A 26288-nucleotide genomic window follows, 5' to 3' on the forward strand; every position below is an offset into this window, starting at 1 on the left:
TATGCACAGACTTATTCCAAAGATCAATTACTCTCATAATTTCAATTCAGTGATGTGGACCACAGGGAAGCACATGCCCAGTGATCTAATCCGAAACACTCTTTTACAATTTAATTTATGTAATAGAAGCATTATGCAGCAAGCCCTGTGCCATACGCAGCCTTCTAGGGTGTTTGGTTTTAAACAACATAAACAGCATCTGTGAATGGCACAGTTGTGGGCTGACACTTATAAAAAATGATTTTTGAACGCCATTGCCCAGACTAAGAGGTGATTTGTCTAACCCTGTGATATAGAGTTAATTAGAAAAAAACATCATGGCTAATGGCATTTTAAAACCACTCAAAAACAGAGGAATATTATTCTGCTGCAGAGAGTCATGTGTTTTACCACTTTCACTGAAACATGTACTGATCAGTGAAAACTTCTTAATGTTGACTTAAATTACAAATTTTAGTCTAAATTAGGGAAGCTATTTGATACATACTAACAATTGCTAAGAAACTGTAGGTAGCATACGGTTTTATATATAAAAACATGGCAGGGAGGTGGAATAACCAAACAGATATTTTCCATCTTCAACTTCTATAATTCTTCAATAGCACTACTTAACCAGTAGCCTTTTAAAAGTTTTTTTTTTTTTTTTTAAATCTCAGGACGTACTTTGTTTTATAAATTTTTTAGAAGATGTTTCAGTTGCTGTTGAAACCGAATGCCAACAATTTGAAAGCATGAGGATTTTCATGGATTTTTTTCAAAATAGGCCTCAGAGGGTATGTCTGCACTGCAATAAAAGACCTGTGGCATGGCTATGGCTGGCCCAGGTTCAGCTGACTTGGGCTTGCAAAGCTATAACATTGCAGCATAGGTGTTTGGGATCGGGCTGGTTCAAGCCCCGCGAGCCCAAGTCAGCTGACCCAGGCTCTGAGATTTTGTGCCATGGATTTCTTATCAGAGAATACCCATACCCCTAGAGTGGGATTGTGGTTGCAATGTTATCCGTAAGTGTCAACTATAGTGAAACAAGTTACGACTGCTGCTCCATAATTAAATTAAGATATATAATTATGGAGCTGGGACTGAAACCATGATCCTCTCATTTTAAAAATAAAGGTCTCTCTACCATTTCAGCTACAGAAAGACCTCGATTAGAAAAACCCTTATTCTCTCTAAGATGTAACCAGTCAATAGAGGGCAACATGCCTGTACACACATAGTTCCTGAACTTGCTCCCACTGAGGTTGATGGCAAAAGAACTCCTATTAAAATAATTGGGAGCTGAATTTGGACCAAAAGTATCCACAGCAAAAAATTTTGCTTAATTGTAACCTATATTCTTCAAAGATAGCCAGCATCTGAGTATGCAAGGAAAGTTAACCATCTGGAACGTTTGAAGTGCTATTAACAAACTGGTTTTGAGGTAAAAGGAGATAAAAGTTATTCGACAAATCAATTTCAAATCAGGATATAATTTTTTGTCGTGACCTGTAACTTAAAAACAGTTTGACAGATTTTCTTCAAACCCTGGAACCATTGTTCTTTGAAAGAAGAGTGAATGTGGCAACTTTCCAAGTCAGTAGCTGATCTTGGATTTTTATGATGAAAGCCGAGTGCAAGCTTTACCTGTGGAGCAGCTACTGCCTCGCCATAGTTTTGTCATTATGTTTCCTCAACTTCTATTTGTCTGATCAGCGTTAGCACTTTTCCTCTATCATAACATTCCATACATATCTAAAACCAAGTAAAGAATAGAGTCCCATTTAAAACAAAAGAGGTATTTTGGGCATCACATTATTTGCTGAGTACATTCTGGGCAACCAACGAAAAATGATGAGGCGATAACCATTAAAAATAGACACTTCCCATGGAGAATCTAGCAAAACAAAATGGTGATCTGAATTGCTGCAAAAATAACTCTGACTAACTGCTGTGACCTAAAAGAGATTAACAACTATACTTTGGGTTTTCCTAGGATCGCTGTGCTGCTATAGAATTATACTGGCGCTTTGGTCCCAGTTTCCATCTAAATAAATATATAATGTAATGTAAACTTAGAACCTTTTTAATTTATTCATGAGGTATAATTTAATACTTTGATTTCTCTTTTTTATAAGTCACATCATATTCATTGTTTTACACTAACTTCCTCCAATTGCAGCAGTATCCATCACCGTTTCATTATTCACTCTTTTCCGTGTGTGTGTGTGTGTGTGTGTTTGTGTGTTGATGCTAATCTGATACTCTCTCACTAAAAGCATATATATTTCCATAATTATAAAGTAATGCTAAGTGTGGCAATTCTGTTAATTTCAAATTATTAGAAGGACAAGCAGAAGAAAGAAAGGAACAAAAGACCTCAAAACCCAGTTGTATTTTAAGCCCATGCATATGACAACAATTACAGTCAAAACATAATTTGGCATTGGTAGCAGAATTAGATTTAAACAAATTGATTTTACATGACAGTAATTCCAAATGAGCTTGTTGGATTTGTAAACCATACTAAGAAGCACATGAATTGTTGCCTCTAAAAATAAAAAAGAGAATAATTGGTGAGATGGAGTTAACTTAACAGATGACTACAGTCAGCATCCTTTCAACCTAGAAATGGGAATGTGAAGGTCACCCCCATCTCAGATGACAAACAGAGAACATTTTGTTGGTAAACAAATTAATCTTTTGAAAGGTCACCATTTGTTTTAAGTTTTTATCCAGTTCTTGTCATCTGGAATCAGAGATTGACTGTCATTTTGCTAGGCAGGGTGCAGTCGGAGCCACCGAAGCTGCTTCTGTACATATCAGCATTCCTTGAGAAAACTCAGTGCCTGATTGCGATGCTATGGGCTGCTGGTTTACAGCTGTCTCCGGACATGAATGGAGGCCCACCCCTGAATTCCAATAAGATGGGCCTGCATATTCTGCTTGGTGTAAGCTGGCCCTTTGCCCACAAGTAAAATGTATTGTAGTTCAAGCCAGCAATTATCTCTCTTACTTCCTTCTGTGCTGCTTCTGTTCTCTTTTTCAAAAAACAGATGTGGTATTCACTGAAGTTCTGCATCTATTCTCTTTCACACCTGCTATGGCAGAATTTTGACAGAGGTAGATTTTGGGAAAGCTAGTAGTAAGCCATCAGCTATCGTTTCTTTGATAATAGTTTAAAGGAACAGTGCTGATTTTTCAAGTAAAGGGAGTTCAGAGCTATCTCTTTAGAGGACGCAAAGGAAATTCAGAATAGATCTGCTATATTATTATGAAGAAGCCCTGGCAGTTCCATATTTAAGGTTGTGTTGGGCTGTCCATGTAAAACAGAGTTTATATCACCCTGTATACATAAAAGCTCCTGTTTATCATCACCCACAGTCTATACTAGAGTGTGTACGTTAGAATAAGAAGGGCAAACTTGAATGTTTGAGATAATTTTCAAACCCTGAAAACTCAGAATTTCAGCAGACAAACCCCTTAAAAAATCATTTATTTCTGACGTTTTTACAAAGACAATCATACTTTTTTGAGCACTTATCACATTACAATGGCTCTACTGAATTCAGTGCGAGTTTGGATTCCACATGCCACTTCATGGTGAATAGAGGAGAAGAATGAGGTCATTTGAAAACAATTTTAAAAAATATTAAGATTATTTGGCTTGTTTGTCATAATGGCTTTTTTTTTTTTTAAATCATGGAGGCTGATGGAACACTGCAGCTTCACCTTCTATTCTCCAATGCTACGCCTCTAGCTCCATTGCTTAGCACATACATATTCACACAGAAAAACTTGTGAGCTTAGAGGCTAAGTTATTAAGACTGTACATCCTAACAGTGCAAACCATACAAAAAAAATCTGGGGAAATAGGTAGTTACTTCACTCAGCACCCTATCATGAGTTTTTCACAGTTTGAATTAACTTCATTCCATCATTCACAGCCCACATATCCTCCACCCTCCTCCTGAACAGCCAGCAGGTCCCTTTGATCACCAACCATGTATATTCATGTGTTTTGATTATTAATATAGAATTTCTATGGTTTCATAAATTACATCCTATGTGCCTTAGAATAGGTGTACATATGTATATGAGGTCTGGTGTCAGATTGCAAATGGTGGCTGCAAAATATGTTTTTCTGTAAGGTTTAGGCAAATGTGTGTGAATGGGTGACCTGCAGTGTTAGTGATTGCTGTTAATTTGTAATGAGGAAGTTACAGTATGGGGTGGGGTTAATAACTTTTTTTTTTTTTTTTAATTACATGGAAAATTAAATTGTCCTTTGAAGAATTGCTGGACCTGATTCTTCACTCCACTAGTGTAAAACTGGTGCAACAGAGTGGAGAGTCAGGCCCATTGTGACAAGTGTGGAGGCAAAATTCACAATCAAAGTCTCTACTTGCATTCCTCCGTAAAAGTCAGTAGATTTACACCAGTAGATAATTTGACTCTTAATCATTACACTGTGAAACAGACAGATTTTAGGTGTGCTTCAAGTGCAGATTTCAATGCAGCCTTAACTATCACGTCACTACAGAGACGTGTCTGTCTGTCTCTCTCTCTCTCACTAAATATGGCTGTGTTTTTAACAAAGGAAATAGTGATGGGAAAATTCTTGCTGCATTAAAACAAGTATTCCATTTAAAATGAAGCAAAGAATAAATACCATATAGAGTGAGACAGCTGTATCCACAAGAGAAACACACTTTTAAAAGGCAAATAGAATTGTTTTTCTCGTGTTTTTCTCATGGTTAATTATACTCAGAAGTGCTTGAGATGAAAAAGTACTTTTGCGACACACTCCAGGCACATTATACAGAGCAAATCTTAGTCTGCACTACAAATGAAGTGCTCGCTGCTAGCCTTTGAAAGTACTTTAAAAGCACTCATCACAAGCAAGCACACTGTCTGCTGACTCCATAAAAATATACTTGCTGAATCATAATGTTTGTGACATGCTTTACTAGAAGATATTACTCCTGGAGGAACATCTCTTAAATTCTAATCAACTCTTTTAAACAATTTAGGGCTCAATTATAGCTCTTCTAAGCCTGAGTTGTGTTGTGGACAGAGGAGGTGAACTACCAAAAGTTATTAGGCCAGATTCTTTGCTGCCTGGTCATTTAGACCTGTGCAACCAGGGTGTAAAACATGCACAAAGAGTTTTGAGTAGTCATTTACAACGTGCAAGGTAGTGAAGAATAAGGCACATTATACCATTGAAAGCACTCCACGGGACTTGGGGGAGCATGGGAAGGAGTGTCACTTACTCGCCTGTAGAACAGGTGTAACCAATGCTTTTACAGACCTCCCTTCCCCGAGTCCAACCATAGAGGTTTGCAGGACACATGGTGCCCTTGCCCAAGAATATCCTCTCTAGAAGCATCAGCCAGCCATCTACTTCTATTTGCATTCCCCAGCACTGGAAGTCGCTGTACCTTCTTTCCCTCTCATGCACCTACATCATGGGAGACATTATTTAGCCCTCCAAATGTAATTAAAACGCACAATTCTGACCATCTCTGTATATGTTCCTTCTTTATCCTGTTAAGCTTGTGTATGTTGAGGGGCTAATTGTTCTATAGAATGCCTCTCTTCCCTAGACCAGTTTAATAAACAAGCCAAGCTCTTTGGGGGGCCTCCTTTTATGTGTATGTCTAGCACATTTTGGATGCTACTGCCATACAAATAATAAATAATACTGATTGTGGGTGACTAGATGACACAGTGAATTAGTACAGTCACTTTTTAACTCTGGAGAAACTCCACTAAAAGCTTGTTTGAAGCATGAAATCATACAGCACTGAATAATAATATAAACAATGAATGATGGCAATAGTAAATTGCACATGGACACTTTCTTCGGTATGGATTATCTTTCTATTAATTAATTGTATGTTTATTTTTTAAACAGGCCAAAAGTCAGTTAAAGGAAAATAACTAATGCCTTAAAATACACTTGCACGTTCTGCCTTCACTTGCTTCTGGGCAGCCCGATTGAAGTCACATGGAATTAATTACAGGGGAGAGCATTTGAAGCAAAGAGCATAACCCAGTTCTATAAGCAGAACTGTCTTTGTGGTGAAGAGAGGCTGTGATGGAAAAGCAAGAGGGTTAGTAAAAAAGAGGAGGTGCGGGGCTGGATAGAATTTTCCTGATTAAGAATTCTGGGTCAGTTCAGCTCAGCTCAGGTTGTCCGGATATAACAACTTCATTGCAGTGGCGTTGCACAATGTAAATGGGAGCATAAATCACCCTACTGTTCAAAATACAGAGTTACATCTGCCCTGTTAGTTGACACCTGCCTTTTACTTTACAGAAATTTAATTCCACCTACCTGCTTCCTTGCCTTACTCCTCAATTTCCTCCTCCTCCAGAAACAAATCTAGGCTTCTCTTGAACTCATACTCTCTGCTTCAATTGCTTTCCTTTGTAGCTTATTCCATACATTTATTGACACACACATGGTGCACACTGCTGCCTATCATGAAAAATCTACTAGGATTTAAACTGAGGGTAAATCTGGCCAGCAGTAAAATCAATGCTGCTTTACAGATACAGCACAAAATTGCAATGGTCTGAAAAGAGAGCTGCTTTTTAATTAAATCCCATTCTTTTAGTATATACTTTATTGTGTCCCCACGTGCAGGGAAACAAAACCACTCACTGCTGGCAAGATTTAAATATAGGGAGTGGGAAGCATAGGTGTGTCCCTTTTTTGCTCAGTATTAACCCATTTATAATCCTGGCTGGTGTAAAGTTAATCTTTGCCACATTTCTCATTGTTCTACTCTTGGAATATAATGACGTAAAGATTCATGCCTCTCGTTCCTTTAGAGTGTAATGTTTCATAATAGCCGCAACCAAAAATGTGCATCTGTTACTGCTCTAAAAAATCTTTACTGTAATGAAGCATGCGTGCAATTCAGCCTTCTTGGTGTCTGCCATCGGCAATGCTATTGTATGAATTAGGGTGGAGAAATTTATAAATTGGATATTTCAATCTCTCTCCATTTCCCAGTTAGAAATATGAACAGATCTTCAAAAACGGCCTATCCTTTTTTATAACATTGATTAATTTTGTTGTTATTTTGTGTTACAGTAGTGCCCAAATCAAGGCCAGGGCCTCATTGTACGAAGTGCCATACACATAATAATAATTATTATTAACACTTAGCTCTTATAACACTATTCGGCAGTAGAGCCAAAAGTGCTTTACAAAGAACATAAGTATCATTATCCCCACTTTACAGGTTGTCCAGGCAACCTTAATTCTGGCATTTCGTAACTTTTGAGGGCTTGACTGTACTATCTGAATACTGTTCTTTTAATGCAATTTTGTATGTGTGTGTAATTTCCTAAGCTTTTAAAAAAACAAACTGAAAAATCAGAAACTCTATCATGTGGCATCATATTGACACCCACATGGTTCAGCAGCAGGTTCGGAACGTTTAATTCCACCACACAGATCTCTGCCACTTGAGGTAATGGAGTCTTGATGGCAGTAGTACATTATCATACTCTGTGTGGACCAGCACCGTGATGGGTTGGGTGGGGTGGGGTGTTGGGACACTTAGCCAGTGGATTTCACAGGCCTTTGCTGACATCAGAGGAATGGTGAGACTCAGGACTCTGAGGTTTCATTCCAGCTCTGGAGGGCCGTGTTCTCTAGTGGGCACAGGCTCTTCTGCCTGTTTTCCCCCAAACTTGACCCCCTTCTTACCCTGACCCTCCAACCTGTCCCACTCTTATCCCTTCCCCACATCTTCCTCCTAGTCCCAGTCCCATTCTCCTCACCTAGCCAGTCCCAGTTTCTACTCTTCAGGCTTCTCATCTCAGTCCCAAACTCTTTGTCCAGCAAATGCTAATCTCACCCCTCTGGAATCCCTGGCCCGGTCTCCCCCGCTTCCAGGCTCCTTGTGCATCCATTCCCAGTTCCTCTCTAGTCTCCCAGCTCTTTGTCCCCAGTCTCCTTGCTCAGCCAGCCCCAATCTTCCTTCAGCCTCATCTCCTCAAACAATATCAGTCTCCCTCCACCCCACATGGCTCCAACCCATGCATTTACCTCCCTGGTTGAATGTCCCAGTCTCCCCCCATCTCCCATTCCCAGTCTCCTTGCCCAGCCAGCTGATCTACCTCTGCACTTGAACTCCTAGTCCCACTGTCCCTCTCTGCTTGACACCCTTCAGTCCTGTCTTCACCCCCCTGACCACCCAGCTCCTTGTCCTAATCTACTTCCCTAACTCCCTTTGCAAGTCTGGCTCTTGTCCCTTCTGCGTTCAAATCGGATAGCTTCCTCCTCCATGCTGCCTGGGCCCAGCAGGAAAGTCATTGGCAACACTGGAGAGAGACAGGCTCCCTGCTTCCATCCAGATCTGACACAGCCCATAGCAGCCCAGAGCTGCTATTGCAGGGAAACTCCTGCTTAGCCCCTGACTGCAGCATGCCCAGTGTGGATGGAATCTTTGGAGAATGTAGCTGCTGAAATCTAAGAAATCTCTTTTGAGCATATGTAAACTGTGATTTTTCAAGGCTTATAACTTGGCCAAATTTTGGTAGATTTTCACAGGGATAGCAAAAGGGCACTGAAACAAAGATCAGCTTCCTGATAAATGTCAAGTCCCTTCTCAGAAATATAGGAGCACTAGAGCTTTTCAAAGAAAAGGACACCAGAATTTTTCAGCATGGGCAAAACCGTGTATTTTCCCATAGCCTTGTCCTAAGAAATGGCTGAATCATTTTGGCAGAAATTTTCCAGAAAAGTTCAACCTGAAGCAGGCACTCACTATGCATGGAAAATTTCAGCCCAACTGGTGAAAGTCTGGCAAAGTTATAAGCAACTGAAAAAAATGTTATGTAATAGAAAATGTTGAGCAACCTGAATAATAAGTGGGCTATCTGCCTTGCCTCTGATAAAACATTGGAAGTCTTTTCTGGTCACTTGTCTAACCATTATCAGTGAGCAGTTTACCGGAGGCTTCACGGTAGTAGTTAGTTTTAAGGAGGACAGGATTATGACCTTGCAAACAGTAGAATAATTGACTCTGAAGAACAGATTTTCAGCACTGTCCTCCAGTTTTGTGTGTGAAATGAATTGGGTGAGAAACAAATGTTCTTTGCCTTCAAATAGCCATTTCTATGTGCAGCTTGGTTAGTTGAACATTCACTGGGCTGAAAATGTGTCCCTAAATGTTCTTGTTTTGGATTTGGCCCCCTTTACTTCTGTCCTTCACAAAAGCTCCATATCATACAACCCTGCTCTCTACACATGAGGAAGGCTGGATGAATCCGTCCTTACTGCTTCTAAAATCAGCTCCAGAGGGAGTTCTAGTAGGCACTGAGCCCTTGCCTACTGGAAAGGGAGGGAGGGAGACTTTTCTCTTTCATAGCAGCATATTGTGCATCCACTAGACTGATTGACCAAGTTTCTCATTTCATTTGTCCTTTGCCTGCTGAGCAGAGCAGCTCTGAGATTAGCATTTTCTTCTCCTTCCTATGTTGTGTCATTGGTAAATTTAACAGGTTTATATCTGGAACCTTCATCTAAGCCATTTGTCACAAATGGGTAAAGTCTCAGAGCGGCCTGTTTTTGCTGACAAAACTCTGCTTTCACTTTTCTCAGCTTTATCTATTGTTGCATTTTAACTTGGATCCCAGATACTTCTGATTTCAGAAGCAACCTGGCAGGGGTACTTTATCAAAGGCTTTCTGGAAATCTGGATAAACTGTGCTGTATGCCTCAGAACTGTCAGGCTTGCCTTTTACTTCTCCAAGATGGTTGAGAATAGTAAACTGACTTTCTTGACTCCCTAGATTTACCTGTGCCTTACTGGCCCTAGAATCAATCAGGCAGTGCCATTTTCTGCTGATGTGGTTTTACTGTCTTTTGGCCAGATCCCCAATTGGTGTAAATTGTCATGGCCCCATTGAAGTCAATTGAGCTATCATGATTTAAACTAGCTGAGGATCTGGAGCTTTGTTTTTATAGTTATAAAGCAGAGCCCCATTTATCCAAATGGAACAGGCAACATGGAATTTATTTGGATAAACTGGAGTTCACAAAAGAAGGGGAAGTTTTTCACAAACTTAATTAAATTGTTGTCCCTAAGAAGCTCATAAACCGCAGTTTTCAGATATGTAATGTATGGAAGGGAACACAACCCATGGGGTTTCAGGTAGTGGATTCTACAACATACATTATTATTCAGGCTTTATGTTCAGTACTATCTTCCTGTCTCCTTGATAGATTCCTCCCAATCCACCTGCAATAACATCTCAGAACATGTAGTGTATTTAAGAGGTTTTTTAAATCACTTTATATCACCCTTTCAGCATAGCCATTCATATGGAGATATTTCTATATATTGATAGAACTCACCAATAATTAGAAATTGAATCTTCTATTCTGAAACATTACAGCAGATTTTTAGAACAGTGGTATGAAACAATGTTAAATTAAAACAGATTAGAAAGCACTTTCTTTCTCTCCTTCCCTCTTTCATCATTACAGCTATTTGCTTCGACATTTTTCTTGACATGTGACCAAAGATGTGATAATTTAGTCCTGAAAATAATAATTGTCAAATCTGTGATCAGATATCAGACCAACTCGTATTGTCTTTCTCCATGTGAGTGCCAGTTATAACCTTGGCCTCTGAGTTTGCATGTTCAATTTTGCATGTGCAGGAATAGGCAAGCATCTGTTTTATGGTCACAAATCAGGATATTTGTGATGTTTAATAGCACAAAGTAAGTGCATGCCTACAGTTGCACGCACAATATCAGAGGCTCATTTGCTCCCCTCTCTGAACACTCATTTGCTTCAGGTGGGATTGGTGCACACAGAATGGCAATATCTGGCCCGTAGTGTATAGCAAGATGTATCCTTACCAGTGCGAAATGGAAAATGTGTATGATACCTGAAGAGGGAGGCAAAATGGTTAGTGATGATGTTGAGTATGTGTGTGTGTATATAGTCATGTAAGATTATGAAATCTGTTCTTTCCACTGTGCAATGCTCCATATATGGGATACTTATCATAATAGCTATAATGTCACTGCCATGTGAGGATTATGTGTGCGTGAACACGGTGCCTTCACACCGGCACTTAGAAGATGCAGGCTTTATCTTTAAGGTACCTTCAGACTCCATCATCCTATAGTAATTAATGTTCACTGATTACAAATAGTTACGTATACCGTAAGTCCAATAATATTCTGTGCGGTGAATTTGCTTTGGATCTATTTACGTATTTCCAACTGCTATCTCCTGCTTCCTTTCCTTTCCAGTACATGGCATGTGTACATGTTTCCTGTATTCAAAGCCTGCTCTGTCAAGAGATACTATGTTTATGATATAGTCATTAAAATTGAGCAAAGTCCTTGTAGTTCCTTTATTAACTAGTACACTGACTTTGTGTAGCAGAAATTGCAAGACATTGATTGGATTTAATTAACTTTATTTTAAATTACATACACTAATGACAGTAGACAATAGTGCAGCATGTTCATAAGCAGTAAAATCAGTGCCCGTACTGTTACATTATTAAACCTTAATGAAACTGTTCATAGCAGAAATTGTATTTATTATTTAGCTTTATGCAAGTAGAAATCTGAGTTCTTTGCAAAACCAGGAATATGGTTTACTAAAGGATCATTCTGTCGGTTTTTAGGTATCCACTCAGAAGATAGTGAAAGGCCCTACAGTTGGTAACCTCTCGGCTTTGCCTGCCTCTCATCAGATGGATGCTCCCTTACCTATATTAGAAAGGGATGCAAGGAAAGGTCAGTCATAGATGCCTACACCTGTCATTTTTAAGCCAACAAGATGAAATACTGAGCTCTAAGAAGGCAATGTTGTCTGCTGAGAGTCAAGACCTTGTCTGCCTTGTGCAAGCCACTTAGCGTCTCTACTCTTCTCCATTTTACAGACTGGCATAATAATATCTGCTGCACAGGAATATTGTGAGACTTCATTATTTAATGTTTGTAATGTGCATTGAGATTCTTTGATAAGAGAACTGAAAAGCATTATCATCATCAGTAAAGGGTAAGGGCCAAATCCTGGCTGCTTATCCCGTGAATGGATTTATGGGAAAAGAGCTTGCCAGTTGGAGAACCTTGAGGCACAACTGTTGTACCCTATGCTAGACTCCCAGAACCAACAGAGTTCATTTAAGGGACATCGTTGGTTTATTAAGCACATGCTTTCTGTAAGCCAGCGATCCACTTCTTAAACAGAGTTTTGTTGCTGCTGGAAAGAAAAATCTGTGAAGACTTTCTGTGTGGTTGCCCCAAGATCAAAATAAGTGGCCACTATGAATGCCTGTTTCTTCAGAATAAAAGGGCCTGAAGTTGCCCCAGGACTGTAACTGGAGCTGCATTTGGATTATTTAGAAAATGGATCAAATCATTTGTAATAATTCCATAGCCGCAATTACAGTGTAATTTACAAGTCTTTCTTTTCAGTAGTTCTACTACATGTACCTCAAACCTGCCATTTCACAAACATATAATTCCTGTTTATAATACTGCCCCAGTACAGTATAAATTTCATTTGTATGTCACTATTTATAGGCAAAGTTTGCCTTCCTTGAATTTGTCATATAAAGATCACCTGCTCCTCTAGTTCCAATTGGCTTGAGGAAGAATTCATTAAAGCAAACAAAAAGGCTTGTCTTAATCTCCATCTAATTTCTTTCTTTACAATTACTAATTGACAATATCTTGTCTTTCATGATTGGGGAAAGAATAGCTACAAGGCCTTTAAAGAGAGTGAAACATTTTTCTTTAGGTAACCTGAGATGATCCATGTAACTTTATAAAACAAGAAATTAAATATACATTGTTCAGCAGGGTTTTTCATTTTCTAGGTATTCTGAATCTAATTGAGCGAAGGCTAATCCCACCAGCAGCAAAGATTACACTTGAGTCACCTCCTGTTGTACCCAAAGCAGCTCCTCTCCATGAATTTTGCAAACAGCGCAAGAAGCCACCTGTAGGTAAGGATAAAGGATTGATAATGCTAATCAGCTAAATTCTGAACTTTCCCTTCTATTCCCCAGGCTCTTGTTTTCTCTTAAGAGAGGTGCTGAAGCAGTGAACTCAGGGCCAGGTTTTAAAGGTATTTAGGCATCTAACAGTGCAGATAGGCATTTACCAGGATTTTCAGAAACATCCAGGCCCCCCAGCTCCCATAGATTTTGATTAGGGGCCAAATCCAGGCTGCTTATCTGATGTGTGGATGTATTGGAAAAGAGCTTGCCGGTTGGGGAATCATGGGGCACAACTGTTGTGCCCTACTCCAGGCTCCCCCAAAGCCAACAGAGTTTATATTCAGATGCACTCTTGAGGCTGGAGTTCCAAGTTTTCAACAGGAGTTCGGTACTAGGACACTCCTGAAAATCCTACTAGACGCTTATCTGCATTTGTAGATGCCTAAATACCTTTGAAATCTGGCCCTCAGTTCTCAGTAGTGAGTAAAGCCCATGATTCAACCTTGACTTATGCTATCTGATTGGGAATGGAATTTGCCAAGACACTGGAAGGAGCTGTGTGTCTGGCTATCTCAACTAGAGGAAAATCAGAGAGTTACTCAGAGGAGGAGTGCTACCAAAATACACCAGACCTGAACTGTGGAATACAGAATCTACACAAAACTAGTGTTCTCTTGCTGCATAAGTCCGTATAGAAAGGCTGAGGTCCCTACGGCAGGAATGATCAAGTCCACCAGTGAGTCAACAGCAGTTGCTTTGGATTTGAAAGGCTTCATGATGGATGGACATGACCAAAAAATGAAACCAAGGGCTGTGAGTTATCGTGGCAGTGGCATGTAATCACATGCAATAAAAGTGACAAACATTTCAGGAGTGATATAGTCTACACTGATTAGGTGCTTTAATATATTATGGAAAGTGGAAAAACTGTTGGCTGGTACACTAGCTTTAGAAAATGTATATTAAAAATTTCTGTGGTTTTCTGTAACCTGATACCAGCATCTGTGATAGCAAATCTGTAATTGTCCTTCAGTCTGTTAGGCTTTTATTAGTATTTGATGACAAAGTTATATCATTAGTACTTTCCTCCCAAAATATTACTGGTTTGGTCAAAACTTAATATTTGGATTACATCTTTTGGAAATAGCAACCTATTTGGACATCAAAATAAAGTAAGATAGCTTCTGGGCCAATTTTGAAATTTGAAAAGTGAAATTGCACTTTATTTTGATTGTATGGTGTTTCTTTTTAGTAGTAAAACCTTACATTGCATTATTCTATTGGTACAGGAGGGATTGGTAGCAAGGTGGACTTTGCTGGTACAGACATCTTTCCAGACTCACAGAGGGGCCCCGATGACTCATATTGCTCAAACAAAGGTAGCATTGCTCCACCTCCATCCAGCAGCTCCATGGCTTCAGCTAAGAAATCAAAGCGATTATGGACACAACCAGCTCAAGGGCTGGAGTTGATAAATTGTGCTTCCCCTCAGCCAAAGGTATTTAAGCATTGGTGACAACAAGGTTTTATCATGTAGGTTTTCATTACTGTCTTAATCAAAGATTGTTTAAGACATGATCCGGGACCACTGAATCAGGCCAAAGCCAAGGAAGTAAATAGAATGATTTCCTCGAGTGCCAGTTTGCTAAAGTGTCTCTCCTATAATTCTTGCATTGTTCATATAGGCAAACAGAATGTCTCGCATGCAGCTCTAGGAGAGTCTGAGCCTGCGTGGCTGATTTCAGTTATTACTTGAGGCTTGATGGTTGTTCTTGGTGTCTATGCATAAGGGACATTTCCTTCCCTTTACATGCACCTGAATTACAGTGTTGTTTACCAATCAGGGCTTGGAGTTTTGCTTGGCCTTTTAAGACTTGTGTATCATTCGCGTGCTGATCGATGCCATGGCTCAGATGAGAAATGAAAAGGAAAAATCAAGCTTGGTGAATAAGGCTGGAAAATTAATGAGATAATATCAGTAAAAATAATCCTGCAAAAAAGTCCCTTGAAATAAGTAAAGTTGTAGCAAAAGCTAAAACTGGTGACCTGGCTGAAGTCTCCAGTGGAGACAAGAGTTCTGGTAGGATTCAGAAGTGGTGAGTCTTGCTAAAAGTAGTTTTGGGAGATGAGAGTGCTGCCTCTGGTAAGCGTGTAACAGAGGATGTTCTCCATTCTCTCAGGATTGGTGGACATCTTATGAATGAGATAACAATGCTGGAAGGCTGTCGTCTGGTAAATCATACAGATTGTGGGATCAGCTGACCATATCAGAGTTACTGTAGAGCTTTATTTTATATATGATAAGATCAAGCATAGTTCCCATGAGCAACTAATATATTTCTATAAAAATGTTAATAGTCTTGCGTGTCCCCTAAGGTACTTTTCTGGTAATGAGTTTTAAAGTATATATGGGCCCGCCTTTGTGCTTATGACATGTATATGTTAAATCAATATGAGGAATACATTTCTGGATCCATAATTTCCCACAGTTGTGTAGTAAATGATAAAATGGTAGTATGTCTTGACCACTCATTTATAAGTAGCTGCAATTACTTTTAATCTGTGGCTGTGCTCTCTTTCCACAGAGCCCACATATGATGCAACCTCAGCCTTTACAGAATACGTTTTTGGATTATGATATAACTATTTACAATGGCACTATAGATCATAAGGCTCCAGATTTCCTGGCATTCAAGCAGCACTGTTGTTTATCCTGGGGAAGTATTCTTTCTTTCTTGGAACATGTTGAGAAACTACTCAAGGACTACGCTGTACCATTGGCTATAATAAAGGGTAAGAAATTGATGGAGCTCATATCGGACTTTGAACTTAACCAGAGGCCTACCAGAGATGACCTTCTGTCGGTGATAAAGAACCGGACAACTGTGAAAAGGATCTTAAATCAACCTGGCCAGAGATACAAAGGGCAACATGGTACTGAAATGGCTGCCACAAGGATCCAAGCAACATGGAGGCGCTATACGGACAGAAAAGCCTATATCCATTTCAGGCAGCAGCAGTGGGCATCAGGTGTGATTGCCATTTCTTGGCTCTTGCATAGTCACATGGCACGTGTAAAAAAGACCCTGAAGGAATCACGTCAGAGACACCTGGAGAATTTTTACATCAGGGCCAAGGTGTGCAGTGCTGCCAGCTGCTACAGCAGCACTTCTGTCCTAAACATCTCTTGCTTGAGTAATCGCAATAAGCTGTTTCCATTTTTTTCCCTTTAACTGTACATTTGTCCGAGCATCATATTTCATCCTTCATCAGTGATTCAGCCTTTTGTGGCTGCAGAATCTGTTGCAATTTTTCTATGGAAAATGTCCCTTCACTTTGACTTCGGTAGTTCTGTCAGAAAATCAATGTTTTAACTGCATTACCGTAGCTCCCAATATATACCTTGTGGCAGTAAATTGGCTGGAAAAAAATCCCTCTCTTGTCTACATTGCTGTCACCACTTTGTCAGAAAGTATTTAAGTTTGTAGACAGCCTTTTAATTAGTGCTCACAATTTCATTTATGTTTGCTTTCTTTTTTTTTCATTCATATTCTGTTAATTAAGTGAGCAGCCTCTAATCTTCCCCTGCCAGTAGCTTCATGTAGCCACCTAATTAAATTAATTGGGGAAGATGTTTTAAGTATGTAATTAAATCAATTAATATAATTTATGCCTGGCTTAACTGTACAGTGGAAAAACAGCTGAAGTTTGACTAGATGAATCCACTACAGCTTCCTGTCACTGATCAATGCTCTTCTTGATTTTTAGCATCTGGCAGCCAACTGGAATCGCATCAGGACCTCCAGGAGGACTATTATCCATATCCCATCATTAGGTATAACACTTTTGCCTGCAAATCTATCAGCAACCTCTATTACCCACCACATTATGACTCCTTGATTGAGTTCAAGGAAGGCCCCTTGTTTTATTCAAATTGGTCTCGGCAGGAAAATGTTCTCAACATGATGAGAGTAATAACACAGGGCCCTCGCTCGAAATGGCGTTTAATTTGGGGATTAAGCAAATAAAGTCATTATGTGGAGGCCGCTATTCAGTGGAGAGGTGATTTGCTGTAATTCGCTTTCATCTGTATGAAATGAACTAAAAAGTTGTATTTTTTCCCCCTGAAATAACAGATAATGTTTTCAGTCTTCTTTAATGATAGCAGAACGTGTGCCTATGTATGTTGTTGCTGTTACAGCAGTAAGCCAGGGTATTGCTTGTACACTGTTTTTAATCAAATGTGCAGTCAAAATGATAAGCTACATTCTCTGAAATTATTTAGTTCTAATTACGAGCAGATGGGATGCTTTATTTGCACCTAGGGCGCCTGAGCAAAAGGAAATGCTGTGTGAACAAGAATAATTAAGAAGTTGAATAGTGTTTTTTGCGCTTAAATAATCTGCAGTTTCATGTTAATTAGCACTAATGTAATTATTTAATTACATTTATGAATTGGGGAACTTAAAAGCTGTTTTCTGCAAAGCGGTGGCCAAATGTAGTTGTTTAGAAATTATAGAATATGATTTCTTGGGAATTTCCAAAATGCACCAATAATCTCTTAAAACATGAATTGCTGTCAAAATGTTTGTGATTTGATTTATTTTCTACGCTTTCATAGCAAATTAATTGACCTTAGAGAGTTAGGATTTCATGAATTGAATTGGCTTAGATTTGAATTAATGAAAACTGTTACAAGTTCTGTCTCTCATATTTATGGAATATATATCCTTTGATTTTTATGAGAAGATAGTTTTGCAAATTATGTTAACATAAATATATAGCCTATGAACCACTGTTTTTATTTGCACATTGATCTTAAATTCTCACGTAAATTAATATGCCAGATTAAATCATGTATCAGAACTCTAATTTAAAATCATGAACATTTAAAAATAATATTTAAATTCTAATGGTTTTGAACCAAATGAAAATGGGAATTGGGAGGGAGATCAGTTATAGAAGAAAAACAATTGTTAAGTAGATCTGTAAACTCAAATGTCAGCAATATTGCTAAGCAACAAATGCTTTTCAAGTTGTTTTCAAAACTTTGGTATTATAAAAATTATAAAGACTTTGGTATTATAAAAATAGACAAACTTTAAAAACTCTTTTTTTAAAGTGAAATGTCCCTGGTACTCAAATGACCCTGTTAACTTCCAGCAAAATGTACAGATATAATTGAAAATATTTAGAATCTCCTGATGACGTGTTTAAACTAAATAGGGATTCCATTTTCATTTGGCATTTGACCTAGTGTCTAGCCCCTTATCCTGCAACTTATTGTATGCAGCAGTCTGCATGCATGTAAGAAGTTATATGATTCGGGCTCTAGATAGGAATCTTTTCTCTTTAAAAAAAATAAATAGTCTGTATTAGGTACATTTTATTATGAGTTCAAATGTTTTCTTAGAAAATAACCAGGTATATATAACTACCAAACGAAGGATATATTAAAATTATGTCAATCAAAATAGGGATTCTTAAGGTATTGTAATCAAGTGTATTCATGTTTATTTGCTGTAAATATATGCAACTGCATTGAGACTTCTGTTACAGAATTCAGGTTTTTTAGATATATTTTAGTTTCCTATAAGCATTTTTGTCCATGTTGAAAGTTAGAATAAAAGCTTTGTACTTTTTTTTTCTTTTATAAGAGATTCAGATTGAAAACAGAATTTTTAAAAAAGTTGAGTTGCTTTTGAGATATTCAAATATAAAATATCTGGAAGCTGACCAGATTGAGACAAACAGAGCTTTAAACATAGTTTACATTTTAAAAACTGAAAACATGAAGGCTTTTCAGTTCTATGAACTAAGCCCCTTTCAAGTATATAATAAAATTAAATAAAATGAGAACATTTGACATTTTTAAATATGCTTTTCTGCATGGGTTTGTTTTTTCAAAGATATTTTCATTAGGTTTTTCATCCATCACTAAGGCATTTCCAGTTACTGTCATTGTAATTTATCAGAAGATCTTCTCTGATTGTTGTTTTGCTCTGACAAGTACTGTAATAATACCTGTTGTGAAAAACACTGCTAATTTCTTGTAGCCAAGATATCAAAACAACTCCTCTTTTTGACCTAATTGAGCATTGGAATAAATAAACTTGATTAGATGTTTACACAAGAGGCTACACTACTCTTTGAACTAATAATATGCATTTTATAATCTGAAGATAAACGTATCTCTAAAACATTATGGCCCTACTCAACGCTACTTACTCACACAAAATTCCAACTGACTTCAACAGGAATTTTCTCAAAGGAATTAGACATATTTTTATGTTGATATGACTCAAGTAACACTAAAGTTGGAACACAACTGCTGAGCACCAAGAAGTGCATGTTTGACAAAGTATTTTTCACCAACAATATTTTTTCTTTGCAGTATAGTTAGTTAAGAATGGAGGACTAAATCCTAGCTCTGTTGAATTCCAATGGACTTCATTGAAGCCAGAATTTCACCTGAGTATCAAAACCTGAATCTCTTCTCACACAGGTGGAACTCCCCTGAAATCAGGCCACATTGTTAATTGTGAATTTATCAACTTTTTTCAGTTTGAAGAATGTTTCAGGACCATTACAAGTATCCATTCTCTGCACATGACTAAGGGAAATATTAAGTGAGATGATTGGTTAAAGAGACACTGTCAAGTTAAAAATTATAGTTTTTTAAGGAACAAATTTCTATATTAATTTTACTAATAACAAAGCCTTGTTTTATTAAAACTGGATTTTAAAAATCTAATCTAACTTTCATTATTTAAACAGATTGTTACTTTTTGCATTTCTCTTTGTTAATATAGTGAAAACAGGCTAGTCAGTTTCACTTTTGTTTATAGTCATTTTCAAGTCAATTTCACTTTCAAATTCTAATGCTTTAATTCAGTGCTGCAATATTTCAGTTGCAAATACTGTTGGAGAATGTTTATTATTTTTATATAACTCTTTTAATTGGATTGTTTTAAAATTATAGAACCTTCTTTTTATCATTTTTGCAAAAATTAAATTTGGGGCTTAATTTGACCTGACTCTAGGTCAAATGCCATTTGCACTTACACTGGTGTAAAATTTGGGGTAACTTTTCTGATCTTTAATATGATTTCAAGCAAAAACATTAATGGACTGTAATTATCCACTGAGAATTTAGTATCATCTTCATTAAATTAACATGTAAATATTAAAAAAAAAAAAGTATATATAATTGCAGTAAGATATTCTAGTTCTTGAATTATGGTTTATCTTATTACAAGAAGAGCTGCTTATTACAACACAGAGCCACTGTGGCATTATTTCCTAATAAAATTACTGCTCCACTCAGTAACATTGCTCTGCAGAAACTTTGCATAATATATGGTTATTGTCGCTTTCTCCTGTGTTCCTTCTCTCCCTCCCCCTCCTCACTACCTCCTCCACATTTTAACCCCTTCTCTCTGTTGCATGTGAGTGCAACTCCTGTGCAACTCTCATGTTCTTTTAGAAAACGGTGTTTCAACGCATACTAGTACTTCAAAGTAAATATGCCAAGGATATTGGGCAAATTAGAAATATGTTTTAGCACATGTGACCAATATATTAGGCACTATCAGCTGGTTAAACTCCAGCTGTCTTTCTTCCCTCTTTTTTCTGCAGGGAAAAAAACACAACCCCAACTTTCTGACACTGTTTTGTCTTTGCCACCTCCGTGCTTCATACCACTGCTTTTATTTTAAAAGGCAATTCTGAAAGGTGTTATGGGTTGTTTGCTGGGGCCAGGCACTAATGGGGACCCACAAAACATATTTAGAAAGGCTAGTGAGTTCTGGCAGCGGCTGAGATGGGGAGGCAAAGGTAGTCCCTTTACTACTTCTACTCCCCATTTTCTCTGACTCTCTTCTCAATTACCCCAGTGTAAATTGGGAGTAACTCCATTGAAGTCAATGGAGCTATATTGGTCTGAAGCTGGTTTTAGAGAAGCGGACCCTCAGTGTTCTTTCGGTAACATAATCACACTTTACACTTGGAAATCCACAATTCTCGCTCTAAGAGATTGAGCTTTTCTACAGTCCAGCTCAGCCATTGACACATTATGGTGGATTGATGCTGAATGTGAGTGAAAGGTCATATCACCAAGCTCTGATAAGCTGCAGGTTTGGGAGACCAAAATATTACCAAATCATTGATTTCAGCTACAATTGGAAGCATTATCTACCCATGCTGTCACTATACACCATCCAAAGTCATGATTCTGTGACTCAAAAGAAGATCTATGGTTATGGCTTGAGCTCATAGTCAGAGATTCTGTAATTGCGTGAACATTTCAAACAAAACCCAGCTGCCCAAAGTATTAGTTAGACCTAAAACAAATGCATAACTGCACATATCAAAATTGGAAGTACACGGTACATTCACAGCACACTGACTGCAAATGTAATCATATGTAAATTAACTGTGGGCCATTATAAAGAGGACAGTGATCAATTGTTCTCTATTTCCATTGTAGATAGGACAAGAAGTAATGGACTTTATCTGTAGCAAGGGAGATTTAGGGTAGATATTGTGGAAAACTTTCTTACTATAAGTTTAGTTAAACTCTGGTATAGGATTCCAAGGGTGCTGTGGAATCCTCATCATTGGAGGTTTTTAAAAACAGGTTGGACAAACACCATTTCAGGGGTGATCTAGGTTTATTTGGTTCTGCCACAGTGCAGAGGCTGGACTTGATGACTTCTCTAGGTCCTGTCCAGCCCTACATTTCTATGATTCTGTGATACTGTGAAGCTGATTGAAGCTGCAACAGGTGGAACTGAAAGAGGCTTCTTTAATGAGTAGTATCAACAGCCGAGCATATAACAGGTGCCAGGACTTACCGTTGGAGTAGTGCATGCTGTTAGCTGGTAGGTGCGTGGGACACAATGTGTGAAACTGGAATTTTGCTATTGACTTCAATGGCGTGAAGATTTCACACAATTTGTTTGTGACATGACATATGTCATTGGTATTTAGGTAACTAATTTTAGAAAATTACATATTGTAATTGTAAATAGCTGATATAGTGCATTTGGAGAACTACATCAATGTAAAAGTTATTGAAATTTGTTCCATAGCTAAAATTAAATATTTGCCGTTTAAAATAATTGTGCATTGTCAAAATGACAATATTAATACAATTTTTCTGCCAAAGTATGTTCCCTAAATACTAAACTATTTTCATATGTACAATACAGTGCTTGGAAACCAGTTGTCTGTTTCCTGTGTCTAAAATTTAGGAATTATTAAGCACCAGAGTTAATGTATTAGAAACATGAGAGGGTGTCAGGAACGTGGATTATAATCCCTGCTCTACCACTGATTTATTATGTGACTTGGGCAAATTATTTAATTTATCTATGCCTCAGTTTCCCTATGCTGACGTGACGGGGGGGTTGTAAAATTTAGTTTTTCATGAGATTGAGGCCAAGATTTTCAGAAGCATCCACTAATTTTGAGTGCCTCAGTTGAGACTGACATTGAGAGGTGCTGATCATTCACAAGTGCAGTTTTAAGTTAATGGCAGCTGTGGGTGCGCAGGACCACTCAAAATGAAGCTGTGTGTGTCTCAAGTTGAGGCACTGGCAATTTGTGGTTGCCTTTGAAATTTATGGACTAAATCTTTTTAGAATTTAATTTCTCAGTATTTCCTTTGGGGCATTGCTTCTATAGATCATGGACATACATACAGAACAGCACTGACATACCCTTTGAGAATGCTGCTGGTTACTCATCACTAATTCTCTGATCAAAAATAAATTCCTTATAATAAAAAAAGGAAAAGGTGCAATAGCAGTACCCTTTGCAAATCTACTAATGCTGTTCTCTTACCAAAATTTAATACTTCAGTATTTAAGCAAATTGTAGTCATAACAGATGGTTCTCCATGTGCAGATGTATGGAAAACTGTAACATCTTCATGTTACCAGATCTTGTTAACAGACCACTTAAGAGTATATGTCAAACGCTGGGTATTAGACTGCACATCCTATTGATTCAGCAACAACTGCCTCTATTAGCAATTGATCTTATGTTTTTATTAGAATATTTTTTCTAGCAGGTTCATTTAGGATTAGCTAAATTTTAAAATCTACACAATTAGAGATTATAGTCACTCTAAACATGTCATTTACAGAAGCCTTTTAGAAGGTGAGGATATAATCAGTCCGAAATCTGCCCTTCAAATAGATAATCCTAGCCCAGACAGGTTGTTAGTCATCCATACACTACATCCTCTGGAACAAAGTGATCAGATGTCATTGGGGTTGTACTCTGGGTGCCTTTTTTAATGAGGCATTTTTTATTGCCTTTTATCTTTGTTTGAAGGAAAATGTGCTGATAGAATGGACCTGCTTGATCAGAAGGGATCCTTACTTAATTGTGATGGCACTGACTTTTCTCTACTGTTGAAAAAAAATAACAGCAACATGCACAAACCCAAATAAAATAGACACTTGCATGTATTTTGGGGTTATAACGCTCTACAAGGTTTAATACTGCAGCCCCTCTTTAAAAATCTCATTTTACATAGGTATGATGTCGCTCCTGTCCAATAACAAAAATGGCTAATTAAATTCAGACATGTGATATCATGTGTGTTTAGTTGGTAGAACACACTTCGTTCAGAAGGCCTCCATTCAGAGAAGTCGTAAGTAAACAAAAGGATTGAAAACCTTTTATAGGACTGTCAGGTTTGAACGTTAAATGCCTCACTTCAACTGTTTCTATAAAATATAATTGCGGTAGAGGGAGACATGAGGAAATTGTAGGTTCACTAAAGAGGCCAAAAGTCCAAATTTATGATATTTTCCAGAAAATTGGCATCGCAAAAATATACTCTCAGTAGGGTTTCCACTAGTACTAAAAATGAGCAGCTTTTATTTATTTATTTGTTTGTTTTGTTTTATTTTGTTCCTCCTGTTTGGTGCATGTATTTTCTTTTGTGCGCAGTATCAGCAAATCCTTGCTTCAGACAGCAAGGTATTTAGCCTAAATCAGGCTGTCAGTCAAGAATGAATCTGAGCTAACGTTTAAAAAATATTGCATAGGAGCTATGCATACCAAAACCCAATAAACTACACCTCTGGAATTTGAGCATACGCTGCATTTCTCACAATGCATTAAACTTTCATCCTTGCATGATGCATGTCACAAATTTGCATGTCACAAATCCTCAGTGTGCTTCCATGATCCTGGTACTGGGAGTTTTACTGCATTAATAAAAGAAAAAAAAATAATAAAAATAAATAGATTGAAGTTTCTAGTAGCATAATCAGCTTCTTGGCATGCATTTTATCAGCCTAATTCTCCTCTCAGTTATATCAGCAGCAGTTTTGTTTTTGACTTGAATCGGAGCAGAATTGTGCTCTGCGTTTTGTATTTCAGACTATTTATTTTAAATAAATAAGGATTTAATTCTTAGGGGTAGAATAACTATAAAATATATTTTTATACAATGACTTTTAAAGGAAAAATGTAATTAGCTTATCTAGAATCTGATCTCGTTGAAATATACATGAGATGAGGGGTTTTATTAATAGATGTTGGTACCTTATTTTCTTTTTAGGGTATTCCCAATGCATTCGTGAGACTGCTCCTGATTTTGCTCTTCAGCAGAATTTGCAGATGGGGAGGCTGTGTGACATACTAGGTATAGTAAGTGCAGTCAGCTGCCTACATCTTTGTTGTTGTTTGTCTCTCATTTTTAAGGAAAAGAGCATGGATGAGGGAGAGTTTCTTGCTGTAGTAATCTTGAATGCAGAGAGCATCTAAACTCAAAAGCACTTTTCAGTACTTGATCGGTCCTTTATGCCATTTACTGCTCTGTGAGATGTTCATAAAACATACTTGTTATTTTTGATTCTGCAGTGAAGTAAGATGATCTGATTCTGCATGGTGCTGAGCATTTCTTGGCAGACTGGGGTGCTCAGCACTCCACAGAATCTGTTTTATAATTCGGCAGTGCCAGTTATGCATTCAGGATCACGTTAAGAGAGAAGATATGCTGGGAAAGAGTAAACCTTTATTTAAACCAATTTTTTAAATTAGCAAATGAGACAAGAAACATACATTTGAAAGTTTTTCCCAGCATGACAGTTCTCCTTTAAACAAAGCAATGAAGAATATTAATTTGTCAATGACCAATGTTGTTGGCTCCCTGGAATGACATACTTTACATGATTCATATATATTTCAGTGTCATTATTATTTCATAAATGCCATTTAGTAACTTTGTAACAAAAATGTTAGATCCAGAAATTTACAGTAGCCTAAAATAATAATGTAATTGCCTTTATATATTATCTAGGCACTAATGTTGTTTCTCCATATTACAGTTGGTTTTTATTTTTTGGAGCTTTTTAAAGATAGATTTGTTACATCTACATTGTTTGTTAGAAACTGAAAGGAAGAACATCAATGCGTCGTATAGGAGTCAATCTTGATGATCGAATGGTTTCTTCTCTCCTTCATATAATTGCATTTCCATCGGAGAATTTTGGTCCTAGCAATAAATAACCTAGAAATAAACCCTATGATTACAACTGAAGGAGATCAGAGATATTTTTTTTTTTAATTTTTTCTCTTTTTTCCCCTTTATTTACTTTGTGCATTTGACAGCACTTTTTCTGCCCTATGTGGTCTGCATGAACTTGTTTACCAGAAACAGCAGCAGCAAAGCTGAGGTTGAAAGTGAATAGTCAGCAGAGGGAGAGGGGAGGGGGCCAAAGGGGGTGGTCTTGAGCATGTTGGATGATGTTGCTCAATGCCCCGTTTATCCCCCAAAAGACCCTTCTAAACATAAACAGGGGAGCAGAAAAAATCCTAAATATTTTAACATATTTTTAAAAAGCCCAAAGGTGCAGAACATACTATTAAAGTGTGCTTTACCAAAAAAACTTTTTTTTTAGTATTAATTAAAAAAAAAAGTCAAGTTGACAGTATTCCCTTCAAAGCTAATCCTATTCTAAACCTGTTTAATTCTTCCTTATTAAAATCATTTATATAGAATCATAAATTTAAATAAAGATAAGGCCCAATCCTGCAGCCCCTTTTCATGTGAATAGTTTCACATTGGCAAGGACTTGGGGAACGGGGCCATTAGACAGAAATAGGACATTGCAACTCGTGTCCAAACATTCAGCTGATCTGCTGTGTTCAGATATCGGCTCTGATCCGACAAACACTTTGGCACTGGAGTAACTTGAGTACATAAGTACTCCCATGGAGTTCAGTGGGCTAATCACATGCACAAAGTTATGTGCAAGTGTCTGTAGGACCAGGGCCTTAGTGCTTACT

The 26288-nt window shown here is 37.7% G+C and overlaps 1 protein-coding gene across 10 annotated transcripts in view; it reads left to right on the forward strand.

The window, feature by feature from the left end:
- The window catches only part of IQCH (IQ motif containing H), a 104807-nt gene that overhangs the window by 13409 nt on the left and 65110 nt on the right, over positions 1–26288 (forward strand). For all 10 annotated transcript variants that reach the window (XR_012670316.1, XR_012670311.1, XR_012670312.1 and 7 more), the window contains 6 exons: positions 11655–11766; positions 12855–12983; positions 14267–14475; positions 15563–16114; positions 16746–16812; positions 24559–24642. Coding sequence is in view for 3 of the 10 variants with exons in the window: in XM_075133245.1 (XP_074989346.1) it covers positions 11655–11766; positions 12855–12983; positions 14267–14475; positions 15563–16114; positions 16746–16812; positions 24559–24642 (1153 nt within the window). In the remaining 7 variants the exon portion in view is untranslated. The remainder of the gene's footprint in view (positions 1–11654; positions 11767–12854; positions 12984–14266; positions 14476–15562; positions 16115–16745; positions 16813–24558; positions 24643–26288) is intronic.

Source organism: Caretta caretta, chromosome 10, assembly GCF_965140235.1.
Source record: "Caretta caretta isolate rCarCar2 chromosome 10, rCarCar1.hap1, whole genome shotgun sequence".
NCBI classification, from domain to species: domain Eukaryota; kingdom Metazoa; phylum Chordata; order Testudines; family Cheloniidae; genus Caretta; species Caretta caretta.